Below are 14,042 nucleotides of genomic sequence, written 5' to 3'. Positions count from 1 at the left end.
AGTTTAATAAATAAAGTGAATTTAAAAGCTCCTGGCTATTTCTAGATGATGCCTGCATCAACCATAAGTCTCTGAAGTTCATTCAAACAGATGTTGCAATACAAAGAACTGACTGTTGTTTGGGCAGTTGCTCAGGCTGTTCGGATTATAAATAATTCTTAAATTTTAGGAGCCACTGATACTGTCGCTCCTGTGGTACTGCTCCTCAATTAGAGTTTGCATTCCAAACACAAAACCAGTTGTGCTGTAATGTACGGCTGTTTAATTGTAATGTCTTCAGAAGCCCAGAAAGCTCCCAAGTTTCTTGAACACTGGTGGCTGTGGTTTAGTGTGATGTATTTTAAGTCTGTTTGAGGTTCTCACGTGTGCTGTGCTTTATATTTTTGATGAAAAATCCATTATACAGTCCATTTCCCCCTCCTTGCCATTCTCTCTTTGAATTTGGGGGTGTGTGATTTTTTCTTCTTGCACTACTAAACTCCTGCACTAGTTTTCCTTGTTAGAGCTGGTGAAAAGTGGACCTAGGAATGGAGTAGCTGCTGTCTGTTAACAGTCTTGGTCCCCCATCATGAGACTTCATCAATCCTGGTAATGAAATTACAGGCCTGACCGAGTGACTTTGTTGCTAGGTTACCTGTCCTCTGAAAAGCCAGTTGTTCTCAGCTTTGACTGACCTTTTTAATACAGTGATTTCTGATTCAAGTTTAGTTACTAAACTTCAATATCCTCTCCATGAATATACAAGTGCTTCATGTTACAGTGGCTGCTATAACAATCCATTTCTAATGGACATTCTTAAATTGCATGCACAATGAGATTATTCATTTATTCCAGATTTGTGGATGACAATAGGTAGAGTCAACAGAACATTTTGATTCTTGAAAAGCCTTTGAGTCAAGATGATGAGAAGATGCTAGTTTTTTATCAGAACCAATTTCATGATTTGTTTTAAAAGCCAACAGCAGAATACATTGGATTTGTAAAACCTTCCTGTTAGCCACTTCAGCAGGCTTGTTTTGCATTTTTTAAGTCAATCAAAATGCTAAGCATTTGGGAACACATGGGATTCTTGGAGGGAAAAGGGTCTTTGGGGTCACTTTGTGGATCCTTATGGGTAGAATGAAGTGTATCAAACTGTCCTTAATCAAAGGAAATGCCACCTGAGAAACTGCAGTTAGTTATTGAGATGTGACTCACAGGTGCTGGGAGGTGAGGAGGCTGTCCTGAGGAACTGCTTGTGTGCCCCTTGCCTGTGCTGGCTCAGGCTTCTGCTTTTCAGTGTGGAAAGTCAAGCCCTCAGTTTCATGTAGTGCCACTGCTCCTCGTGCTGCATTCTCTGGCCATAGTGTGGGATTGAAATGGCCTTTGGAGCCAAGATCTTCCCCCATTAGGAATACAGAACAACATATGCTCAAATCCTAACAGTGTGTTACGGACATCTATGTTTTCTGACTGGTCTAAAGCGTATTGGAGAAAAAAAAGAAAAAACAAAAATTCCTCTTAAACCTCGCCGTGTTTTCTCTCTCTTCTGGGGCTAAGTAACTTTGTCTTTCCATAGTGAGAGTAATCTTGCTCATATATACAGCATGTAATGTACAGTATGCACAGCTGACTTGGAGTTGCATAAGGGTTTGGCAGGTGTCCAACATGTTTCAGTTGCATTTTGCTGGTAGCTGTCAGGAAGTAGCAATGCAATGTCACAATGAGTAAGTACATTTTTAATGAAAAAAAGTTTTGCATATCTCAGTTTGTAGTTGTTTTTGATGTACGTATGTCTCAGATTCCCATTTCTTGTAAAATAGATTCCAGAGTCTTTGTAGCTAAGGCACTTTTGAAGTGGCCGTAGCTTGTTCTCTGAATTGGAGTCTACTTTTAGAGTGCTTGGTCTTCTATATTGCTGTAGGCTATGATTCTTGAAGCTGCACATGGAATAAAGCATAGGAATGGAAAAGACTCTGCTTTTCTATGTTCGCCAAAGGAAAATGCAGTTTTAAAATATATTGTTTCTGATGATGACTGTACATATGTAAAAATGGCAATACTGTATTGCCTAGAATTTTGATCTCTCTTGATTTGTTGGGTTTTGCTCCATTGGAAACCTTCTCCAACAGCTAATGTAGTTTGTATTCACTGGTAGGACTCAATATTCCTTGTGGATAGTATGTCCCTGAGGATGGGCTCAGGGGTCTATGTTAGTGGCTTTTTGGTATGGACAAAAATGTGGATTGGGAAAGATCCTGTCAGTAGTCTGCCGGGGTGGGGAGATTGCATTGGCTTCCGCCAGGAAATCTTTCTGCATTTGTTTACCTCAGTGTTTCACAAGGTTTGGTTTATGTTGCTTAAATGCAATTTTGATTTTAATGGCTTCATTTTATGTTAAAAACTGAAGGTGTATACCTTTTATAAGTAAGAGGAGCAATGAATTCCTTGGAGCTGATACCTATTCTAAGGATTTAACTTGAGTTTGACATGATTTTAATTGTTTTTTTATGAACTTTTCTTTTTCCTAGCTTTCCAAGACCAACTTCTCCAACAACAATGATTTTCGGGCTCTGCTGCAATCTCTTTATGCTACATTCAAGGAATTTAAAATGCACGAACAGATTGAAAATGAGTGTATCATTGGTTTGCTTCAGCAGCGTAGCCGGACAGTGTACAATGTGCACTCGGACAACAAACTCTCCGAGATGCTTAGCCTTTTTGAGAAAGGGCTAAAGAATGTAAAGGTAAGTAGACCATGAGATATTTGTGACCTGAGGAAAACATGCTGTGATTACGTATTAGTTTCCCTTGGCTCTTCTTCATATTCTTTATGAATGAAACTAAGGAGGAAGAAGAAACTTTTATGTTTTTTTGATACTTTCTAGTTCAAAATACAAATTGTTTTGCCATTCACCACAATTGCTAAGTTTTAACTTAAAAGTCTTTTCAGAGATGTGTTTTGTGACAGACAGTCTTCACTGTATAATTTGAGGTGTTTTGGAGGGGTAGCAACTGATGGCTTAATCTTGTTACTGTAATAGTCAGGGTTTCTTGATGTTGTAGAAGCTTGAAGAGAAAGGCAACATTTACAGTAAGAGTTAGGAGGAACTTCAGTATGTTGCAATTACCAGGCAGATTTCAGAACCAGCTTCTTATTAGTGACTCAGAGAATAATCTAACAAATTCATACATGAGGTTGGATGAACTTGAATGTTTACAAGTCAGTTACATCTTTATTTAAGAGTTCTTTCAATTTCCAAAGTAAAAATCTGTACAGCGAGTCTGACTGTAAATTTTGATTATAATTTTAGAATGACTAAGGTAAAATGTATTCAGTTAAAAGATTAAGTAGAACTTTTTTATCCTAGAATGCTTTATATACAAACCATGCAAATACTTAAATTAGTCTGCTACTGCTTTGAACTTTGTGTGAGATTGTGGATTGGCGGATTTCAGTCTTTGCTCCAAAGTAAAAAAGGGGTTAGAGATATGAATTTATATATGCTAAAACAATGAATTTGGCTCAGGCAGGAAGAGAATTCTTTGCTCTGCCTGTTAACAGGCCAGTACACAGTGTCAGTGTCATTAAGTGAAAACATTCTTCCCATGAAATAGGGCAAACCTGCTGCATGCATGGGGAGGGCATAATGGGCTTTCCTTTGAACCACTGCTTTATTGGACAGTTCAATCCTTGGATGACTGGATGAGATTGGGTAACCATTAAGTCTTTGCTTTCTTCTCAGAATGAATATGAACAGCTAAACTATGCGAAACAGCTGAAGGAGAGATTGGAAGCCTTTACCAGGGATTTCCTTCCTCATATGAAAGAGGAAGAGGAGGTAGGTACAGATTTTCTTCCAGTGTGATGAAGATCTTCCTTGGGGTCTGAAATTACTGAGTAGGGCAAATGACTTAGAGGTTCATTTTTTTTTTCCAGGTCTCTGTTTTTATTGCTATGCTAATTTACCTTCAGGACTGTGGTGTCATTGTTTAGTACTCTGGAAAGTGACATGTTCTGAAACTGAGTATATAGGAAGTTTATGCTGAAATTCTAGTTCTTGAAAAAATTGATAACAAGTCCATTTGGACTAGGATTGTTTGCAGTAAGTAGTTTAAATGGGTATGTAGCAAAACTTAAATGAGAAAAGAGACGTCCTGTAAGCCAATGCTTCATGACTCAAACTGACGCTCCCAACAGCTTCTGACCTATATTTGAGACATAGACTAGTACTGCCAGTCTGATGATTTATGGGTATCCAAAACTGGGAAGCATCTTCTCAAGTCTCTGTCCATGGGAAGTCTTTTCTCATGATTTTCTTCCTTGCTACTTTGCCTTCCGTGTGAGTACCTTGATAAGTTATATGGATTAAGCAACTTCAATCCCTTCCTTATTCTGTTGGAGAAAACAATTTAAACAGCTTGCCTGATACTGTACTATGTTCTGTTAGAAAGCAGGGTGTTACAATTTAAAGCTTCCATGGTCCTGTCCTTAGGTTCACTTAATGCTTTACTTTGAGAGAATTTGAAACAGGAAATTCTGTGTTGGTTGGTCTATTTCTGTCGGCACCAGATTTTTTTCCCCCTTTTTCCTTTGTGTTAGGTTTTTCAGCCAATGTTGATGGAATACTTCACTTATGAAGAGCTGAAAGATATTAAGAAGAAAGTAATTGCACAGCACTGCTCACAGAAAGAGGCTGCAGAATTCAGAGGTCTCAGTAAGTGGAATCAAGCAGAAGAGCTTCAGAAGGTCTTTAAGTATTCTGTGGATGAGAAGGCAGATCAAGGTATAGTATCTAGTTAAAGTAACTTTCAAAATGCAGTTTTTTTCTAAAAACCACACCTGGTGATGTAACTAGTAATGTACGGGCAGAAAGAGTAGTTCTTATAAAATGGGCGTATCTGCAAACCAGTTTTGAAACTTCAGATTGTTTGATATGGGCATCTTGGCAGGTTGTAATGTAGATAGTACTTCACTGTTTACCTGTTCTCAACGGTCTTCTCCCTTCCCTCCCATGTTAATATTTGATACAATAAACAGATGGAAAATGTAATTAACTTCTAATTTCATGTTTCCATTAAAATTATATTTTCTATTTGCAGACTCTGCATTTCATTCTTGGTTTTTAGGACAGCTTTGTAAGCTTTTTGTGTTGATGTTTTAATAACAGAATAGTTATCCAAGTGACAATATTTCAAATTAAAAGCATTCACCTTTCCAACTCCTCTACCTAACTTTCCTGGGCCTCTCAGGAATGAGAAAGGACCTGTGAGTAATGCAAGTGAATGAATCTGTGCAGCATGTGAATAAGTCAGAGGAAGTGTGTGTTCTGAAAGTGGATACTTAATTTGCATTTATCTCCAACTACCTTTTCTGGTGAAACTTAGAATAAATAACTGCTAAAGTAGACTTCAGGCTCGTTTTATCACTGCTGAATCAGCCTAAGTTGTCAGTATTTACAGTTTTCTCTCTTAACAAAAATAGAACTGATGCCCCCAAGGAAGGGGAGTTAATGTACTAAAAGTGTAATGCTGGTGTGAGTCTGATATGTAGAGTGAGCTTTGAAGGACTAAGTTCGTGATGTTGATAAGATGTGCTGCTCTCATTAGAAAAACTTGACAAATTACTCTGTAATCAGATTTTTTTTATAAAACTTGACTTCTCTGAACTACTCAACTGGTCGTTTTCTGCCCTCCAGGTGAAGCCTTCAGAAAAGATCATGGTCCATTCTGTGAAATACTATTGAGTCTTAACAGATGAATGTGACAGACATAGCTTTGTGGCATTACTTGCTGTTAAATCTAGCTGGAATAGCAGTTTTGGGACAATAGTAATTCTGTAATCATTGTGTTTTAGGCTTTGGGAGAGAAGAATATATGTTTTTCATTAGTTTTTAAGAAAAGGAAGACAGTAAAATAATCTGCAGTCCTGTGCAGGCTTAATTGTATTTTCCTGTGAAATTCTCTGTAATTAATGCAGCAACATGCCAGTTGTACAAATAAATACATTGATTCATTAAGTGAAACTGTATTTAATTATATTTTTTGAAGCAGCAATAGCTTGTCATGTGGTAAAGTTTACATTATGCTCGTTTTTGAAGCTTCTTTGCAAAACAAAAATCTAATGCTTCTCTCTCTGTAAAAGTTCTAGGCACTTTAGAAGTAAAACTCCACTATTAGTAAAGCCTGCTATTTTGAAGGACTCCTGAAAACTCCTTTAGAAATACTTTTAAAATATTTTTTTCAGAAAAATTTCCTTGAAAAATCTCTTAAAACAGCCAAAGGCTTCAGCAACCAAAGCTCTGAATTAGTTATTTTATATAGTTTGCAGCTCTCTTTGCAGTATGGCGGTCAGGGAGAGCTGTTGGAAATAGTTCCTACTGCTGTCCATTGAAGTATTAATTACAGTGGTCAAATTTTAGTCTCTCATGTAGTATTTAGTATTATCTCATCTTAGTACTTAGTATTTCTTACTTTACAGCCTGAATGGGTCATCACCATTCAGAAGTTAAAATTGTCAATGCTAGCAGCTAAAGCTAGAAATAAAATTCAAGACAGGTGCAAAGAGTTGAGCATGAACTTTTCTGTGTCCCAGTCAAGAGGCTGAGTGCTTCCAGCGAGAGTGGTCCCAGCTGGTAGGTTCTGCGTGCTAGTACTGTTTCCTGGGAATGTGGCAGACCAGGTACAGATACCATCTGCAACAGAAGGCATTTTTCTTAAAGCATTTCATTTATAGCAGGTATGGCTTTCATCTTTCTGTGGTTGAGTAGCATTAATTTACTTTTTTTTTTTTAAATGAATGAGCCAGATGAGAAAGTGGCAAACAAAAATCTGAGCTGGTTTGTTGTTGTTGTTCAAGGTGTTGTTACAATGAAAGTTTTTTAAAGCCAAACCAATACCTATCATTAACAGTTGTTAAAATTTTTTCCGACACATTTTTGATTTTCTAGTCAAAATGTGAGTTCCACTGCTGTTATTAAAGCCGTGAGGCTGTGCTTCCCTTAACACGCGCTTTCTGTATTTCAGAAACCGAAGTAACAGGGCACACCACAAATATTACTAATCTCCCTCCTGAAGTAATGGTGACCATTTTCAGTTACCTTAACCCCCAAGAGTTATGTCAGTGTAGTCAAGTAAGCACTGAATGGTCACAGTTGGCTAAAACTGGATCTCTGTGGAAACATCTTTACCCTGTTCGCTGGGCCAGAGGTAAGTTCCATTTAGCTCCTTTGAAAGCACATCAATTAGCAGAATTTTTGGGCCTGTAAAAAAGAATGTTTTAGTATAGGCTGAGCCTGATAGTTGAGCATGTGAGGTGTACCTTTCTGACAAGGATAGTGTCCTGAAACTTGATTGAATGTTAAAAAACCCCAAAACATACATCAGTCTTGTAGAATTAAGAAACTAGAATTTGTCTTGGTTGAAACTCCTGAGCACATTTTGTATCCAGTTTACCTAGTTTTACTGAGATAAAACACCCCTTTTTTTGATTGTATGAATGCTAATAATATGTTCACTAATACAGCATCTGCATTACTAAATAATCTAAGGAGTTTTGAATTATAAATGCTGATGTTACACTTATATCAGTAAAATTATTAGGTTACTAAATAGAAATGAAATGCGTAACTGCAGAAAGGAAGTTCAAAATAAGTGGAGTTCTAATGTTTCCTCACAATCTAGTGAAGCTTCAAAGAAAACTGAATGAATATTTAGTTTTAGTATTGATTCTTTAGGTATATTACTTCAGTAATTTCTTCTGCAGTGTTTTTTTAAAAACCTCTTTCCCTCAAACTCTTCTGTTAATTAGAATTTCCTATTGAGAAGTGTGACCTTTGCAAAAGTACCTGTTCAAATAGACAAAATACTCTGTATTCCAATGAGGCCAGTTACAAGTCATCAGAGTGTATTTTTAGCCTTATGTCCTTATTTATGAGTATTAAAGAATCACTGGAGTATGGAATTGCAGGCTTCACAGTGCTGTCATGACAGTTAAGTTCAGTAAAAGGAGAAAGTCTGTGCTGTTTAATAAGTCTTTTGTATGCCTTTAAGATTTTAAGAGAAAAAGATGTTTATATAAGTCAGGTTTAGAGATATGTAAAAACTAAAGACTTCTTTATGGCTTCTAAAATTTGTACAAGTCAGAGAAGAATTATATGGCTTCTTGGTCTGATTTTTTTTGTTTGTTTGTTGTTTGTTTGGGTAAATCTCCCTGAAAGCAGTAGTTTGGTTCCTGAACTTCCAAAGACTTAAGTAGAGAGGCTCCAAAGTTCAAATTCTTAAATTTGCATTTGCAACATAGTTGTCTTGATAATTCAGTGCTGCTCACACACACAAAAAAAAAAAGATAATAGGCAACTGCTTAAAATGAGTACCTCTAAACCTGGTTTGGCACAACAGGAAGCTGCACTCATGTTTGTACTACTACAGTTGTTTGTACAGAAGTCCTCTGTGCAAACAACTGTACAGAAGCTGTACAGATGGGATTTGCTGTGGACAGCGTGGAAGCTTCTCAGATGGGATTTGCCGCCACAGGGAGGGGGAAAGAATTTTATTTTATGTAGGCTTAGTTAAATTTTTAACTTTTTTTTTTTCCCTCCTAGTGCACAGAAGGCCTCTGTTGGCTTCTTATGTAATATGGAGGTGGATTAAAGATAATGAGAAATGTTACCAAAACTTCATGGTTGACAGTCAATTAGGATTTCATTGTCATTGTGTTATTCATGGAAGAAACACTGTTGTTTTAGCTATTACTCAACAGGAGTTACTCTTGCTTTAGGAAGAGTAGGGTTCCCCCCTGTAAGATAGTTAAATAAGGTGGTTTGTTTTTCAGCATGTGTACATCAAGGGAGGCAGCAGAGCTGCTTATCCTGAGCCCAGCATTCTGTATATCCATAAACTAGAAGTAAATTAACCTGTGCAGTAACCTCGAGGGGGAAGGGGTGCTCCGCCAGCTAAAACTAGAGCTGTTGCTGATCTTCACATTCGTACAGATGTTCTAAAAAATTGTGTTGATTAAAGTATTGATTTGAGTCATATGTATGTTACAAGTATTCTGTAGCTGTTTTAAGTAGGATATTTTCGGAATTTGGTTTTCTGTGATCTTGGAGTTGTCGTGTGCAGGGACTAAAACCAGGCTGGTTAACTGTATATTTGTGGTATTCCAGAGGAAAAGAGAGATATCTTCAACCAAGTGTTACACTAAAAGCTGATGAATAATTTATTTACCGGAAGGAACTTGAGCACCTAGACAGTCCAAATAGTCCATGATAGTCTCTGTTATTTTTGTGATCATATTGGTCCCTACTAAGTAAGTGAGGACATCAGCCATGTCTCAGACAGGCATATTAGGCTGTGAGTTATGGAATAGTACTGAAACTGTTCTAAGAATCCTTTGAAGCTTAAGGATACAGATCAAACAAAGAATTATTTTAAGGTTAGGTCCAGTCTTAGTTGAGATGAATTTGAAATTCATTTATGTCTCTTAAATCAGGTCGCAGTATACTGAAAAGCTATCAGTGCTGATTTCTGCCGCAGTGAGAAATTTTTATTAATGTTCTTTTCCTCCTTCTTTTTGGGGGTGGTGATGAGTAGGTGATTGGTATAGTGGTCCTGCAGCAGATACTGAGACTGAACCTGATGAGGAGTGGGTGAAAAATAGAAAAGATGAAAGTCGTGCTTTCCAGGAATGGGATGAAGATGCCGACATAGATGAATCTGGTAGGTAAAGTTGATTTTGGTGAAGTGTTCTTTTTTTCCTGAAGATGACATAGTTATAAGAAACAAGCTGAGTGGAAAAAAAGGGAGATGGAGGTTGGTTAGAGAGAAGCCAGCATCTGATTTTAATGACTGGAATTAGTTTGTCTAGGAAAAAGCAAACATGAGAGCAAGTAGAAGAGTTACAGGGATGTGTCTGTAGGTACAGGCAAAGCTTCATCTCTTCAAAAGTTTGGATGAATCATCTTGCATCCTGATGCACTCTAGGCTTGATTTAAAACTTGTCCCAAGCTGTTAAATTACAGCTATAGCTATATCTATATATATATGAAATGCCCTGTGAGATAGTATTTTGATATCTAAAGCAAGCTGGTGGAAACAGCTGCCCTGGGCTGCCCTGAGCGGTACATAACCTGTAGTAAATATTTCTCCAAGTCCTTTAATGATTTTAAGTCTTTCTCTCTGGGTTTATTTTGCAGAAGAAGCAGCTGAAGATTCACTTGCCATTAATATAGCACAAATGGAAAAACGTTTACTTCATGGCCTAATTCATCATGTCCTCCCGCTTGTAGGCTCCTCAGTGAAGACCCTGGTATTGGCCTACAGTTCTGCAGTGTCCACCAAAATGGTGTGTAATTTGAAACTTGCATTTAATAATTGTGGCTATGCAGTCTTTAATTAATAACTGACGTGTTTGGGTAGTATAAGTGGGTTGCAGTTCTAAACAATGCTAATTTGTAAGTTGTCTCTAGACACTATGTGCAGCCCTAGTGGCTTGTATCTTTACTGATTATTTTCCTTTCTTTTTTCAGGTTAGACAGATCTTGGAGCTTTGCCCCAACTTGGAGTATTTGGATCTCACTCAAACTGATATTTCAGACTCTGTATTTGAAAGGTTAGATAATTGTTGTTTCCTTTAAAAAAAAGTTACAATCCAGGCTGTGACTAAGAATTAAATTAGGGTAACAAATCACTGAAATACCAAGAAAAACATGTAACTTTGTAGTGGCCATTGAAAATTCTCTGTCTTCACTACTGGATGCTTTTTACCTATCAGTGTGTAGCTATAATAGCCTAACAATAGCCATAACAATAGTTGTGGTTTTGCTCTACTATTAAGAACTTGTCCATAGATTTTTATGGAGTTTCTCAGTTAAGGAAGTTCTCTTGGTCTGCTACAGGTGGTAGGGTGTGGAATACTGCTATTTCAGACACTCAAATGAAATTATAGGCAAAGCTCTAAGGCCTAGGTGTATGTTCTGTGGATTCCTGAGTTTTACTGAGGCCTGCAGAAATGTCACTGATGTCAGTGGGATGGTGTATGGATGCAGAACCTGCACCAGTGGGTCTTACTGTGGTATTGAAACTCAGCAGGTATTTCAGTGTTCTGCATTTACATCATGTAGTGCTCTCAGGTAATGTGAACACCACACAAAATCTTAGCAGCATGTATGCTGGTAGCAACACCCAGTAGCTTGTATAAGAAGGCTTATTTGGAATAAAAGCTTTATAGAATTTTCAGGGCTCAGAAGTCAATCTGTGAGCTTTTTTCAATATCTAGTGAAATTTATCTTATTTGCCACTCATCATATATCTGTATTTACAACATTCCAATTTGTAACTATAAAAATGAGTTTGGCTTGCTCTAAGTATAAATAATTACTTATAGAAGCAAATTACGTATAGTAAACTTATAGTAAAATTAGATCAATTGAAATATTTATATAAGTTAAACTGTAATATAGTATTTATAGTAAATGCACCTAAAGAAGTAAATGATAGTAACATTAACTATGGATAGATAAAGGTCAGTTAAATCACTTATATAATTTTATAGCTAATAATGTAAAAATATTACTGTAGATAAAATTTCTAGTCCACTTGAAAAAGGTAAGACAAAGGGAGCAAGTTTTTGTTAAAACCAAAATGTCTGATTTCTGATTAATGAAGAAACAATTAGAAACACAGGATCTGTTTCAGGAATCCATCTAGTATTCCTAGAAGAAATGGGAAAGGACAGGAGGACATATGATCTAAGTACACTGGCATTTCAGTTAAGCTTGAGAAACGCAAAATTCTAGAAACAAGAACTGTTACAATACTTCAAACTGAGTATGGAATCTCAGATGTATTTTTGCGGGGGTGAAATTTGCTAGTTCAGTATTTTCTGCCTTTTGAGAAGTAACTTTGATGTCTCTTGGTAGCTTCTGGTGAGTATAATGCACTTATTTTTTTAAATTCTTAGGTGAGTATTTGGTGCTTGCAGTCTGATCTATTATTCAAACATTTGTTCGGTATATAGCAATTTTGGACTTAAGTCTCGGTATATGGAGAAATATAAGTTGTTAACTGATTCATGTTTCTCTAGACATAGTTTTTCTAGGCATATACAGAGCACTTGGAGTATCTAATCTGTCTGAGGTAGTTTCTTTGTATATTATGTGAATTAATACAAGTGTTTTATTTGTGAAGTGTTTTTCCATACTTTTAGCCTTAACAGCTATTTCTGAGCAAAAACGGAAAAAACTCAACCACCACTACTCAACCAAACCACTTCTTTTCCCCCCTCTTTGATTTCAGCTGGTGTTCGGTTGGGTATTGTCAAAATCTCCGCCATCTTGATCTGTCTGGATGTGAAAAAATTACAGATGTGGCTATAGAGAGGATTTCCAGAGCGCTGGGTATCATATCAACTCCTCATACCAGAGGTATTCTGAAAAGCTGCAGGAACAGGAACTCTAAGGCTTTGTGGAAAAACAGAGAGATTACTCTGCAGTCCAGCCAGAAGTATAATGGTTTGCATGAAATCAGCAATGAAAATCTCATTCAGGGAGGAAATGGTGAGCAGCACTGGACTAAACCTGACAGCTCAGAAAACTTCAGTTCTGCTTATGTGTGGATGCTAGATGCAGATGATTTAGCTGACATTGAAGATGCTGCAGAGTGGAGACACAGAAATGTTGAAGGATTTTGTCTTATGGAACCAACATCTCATATTAATTGTTCTGCATTGTGCTACAGTAGAGACATTTATGGGTTAAGGACTAGAGGGTGGCAGCAGCACTGTGCTTCTACTGACTTGATTTACTGCGGTCACTCATTTTGTTGTGCTGGGACAGCACTAAGAACTATTCGAGCACTTCCAGAGTCCTCTGCACTGTGTAAAAACCCAATAAGGACTAAGCAGTCAGAGAAAAAAGACTCTGCATACTCTGGGAGTGAAAAAACAGAGGAAGAGACTGCACGAGTTCTTCAGTTTCTCAGTCTGTCAGGCTGTTACCAGATAACAGACCGTGCTCTCAGGTGAGGAGACATTTTCAAACTATTTTGCTGCAGGATATTTTTTCTGATTTTATTTGTTGAGCCATTCTGGAATGAATCTGCCTCATTTCAGTAGAAACATTTTTATTGAAGAAACGGATAAGTTTTAAGGGGTCTTTCCTTCTTAAATAGTTACAGTACTAGACTTGAAAACTTTCTGCCTTTGCTTTTGGAGATAACAGTATAATCTTTTATATCTGTCTTCTGAAGTCAAGTATTTTTATGAATTTGTTTTTCTAGAGAGTATTAATGCTTTTAGATTTGTTAGTGATTTATTGTTAAGAAATTGTGTTGCTTCACCAATTTTTTCATTATGCCTGTAGTATGCTTGAAACTCTGTAAAACTGGAGTAACATCTTAATTACCCTGTCTGGATAATGACATAATTTAGGGACAGGCTGAATCGATGGGCTGAGGCCAGTTGTCTGTTCAGTGAGATGAAGTGCCAGGTCCTGCCCTTGGGTCACAACAGCCCCAGGCAGTGCTACAGGCTGGGGGCAGAGTGCTGGAAAGCAGCCTGGCAGAAAATGATCTGGGGGTGCTGTTTGACAGTGGGCGAACAGGAGCCAGCTGTGCCCAGGTGGCACCTGGCCTGTACCAGCAATGCTGTGCCCAGGAGCAGAGCAGTGACCATCCCTTTGTTCTTGGCACTGGTGAGGCCACACCTCAGATCCTGTGCTCACTTTTGGACCCCTCACTGCAAGAAAGGCATTGCGGGGCTGGACTATACCCAGGGAAGGACAACAGAGCTGGGGAAGGGTCTGGAACACAGGGCTGGTAGAGTGGCTGGTGAGGCTCAGCCTGGAGAAAAGGAGGCTCAGGGGTGATCTTCCCGCTCTTCACAACCACCTGAAAGGGGGCTCTAGCCAGGTGGGAGTTGATCTCTTCTCTCAAGTAACAAGAGAAAATGGCCTCAAGTTGCACAAGAGGATGTTTAGATGGACCATTAGGAGAAAATTCTTCACTAAAAAGTTTTCAAGCATTGGAGGAGGCTGCCATGGGAAGTGGCATACCTGGAGGTATTC

The 14,042-nt window shown here is 37.8% G+C and overlaps 1 protein-coding gene across 2 annotated transcripts in view; it reads left to right on the top strand.

Moving 5' to 3' along the window:
• The window catches only part of FBXL5 (F-box and leucine rich repeat protein 5), a 32,484-nt gene that overhangs the window by 8,483 nt on the left and 9,959 nt on the right, over positions 1–14,042 (top strand). Inside the window, exons 2-9 of one of the 2 annotated variants that reach the window (XM_004186175.5) lie at positions 2,511–2,726; positions 3,726–3,821; positions 4,583–4,766; positions 7,006–7,188; positions 9,574–9,699; positions 10,176–10,324; positions 10,509–10,591; positions 12,277–12,999. In XM_004186175.5, the coding sequence (XP_004186223.5) occupies positions 2,511–2,726; positions 3,726–3,821; positions 4,583–4,766; positions 7,006–7,188; positions 9,574–9,699; positions 10,176–10,324; positions 10,509–10,591; positions 12,277–12,999 (1,760 nt within the window). Of the gene's footprint in view, positions 1–2,510; positions 2,727–3,725; positions 3,822–3,960; positions 4,086–4,582; positions 4,767–7,005; positions 7,189–9,573; positions 9,700–10,175; positions 10,325–10,508; positions 10,592–12,276; positions 13,000–14,042 lie in introns of those variants that run through there. The other variant, XM_072928015.1, reaches the window with a different exon arrangement.

Source organism: Taeniopygia guttata, chromosome 4, assembly GCF_048771995.1.
Source record: "Taeniopygia guttata chromosome 4, bTaeGut7.mat, whole genome shotgun sequence".
In the NCBI taxonomy this organism is placed as follows: Eukaryota; Metazoa; Chordata; class Aves; order Passeriformes; family Estrildidae; genus Taeniopygia; species Taeniopygia guttata.
Note: the sequence above shows the minus strand (reverse complement) of the source record. Positions and strands in the feature narration are given on the sequence as shown.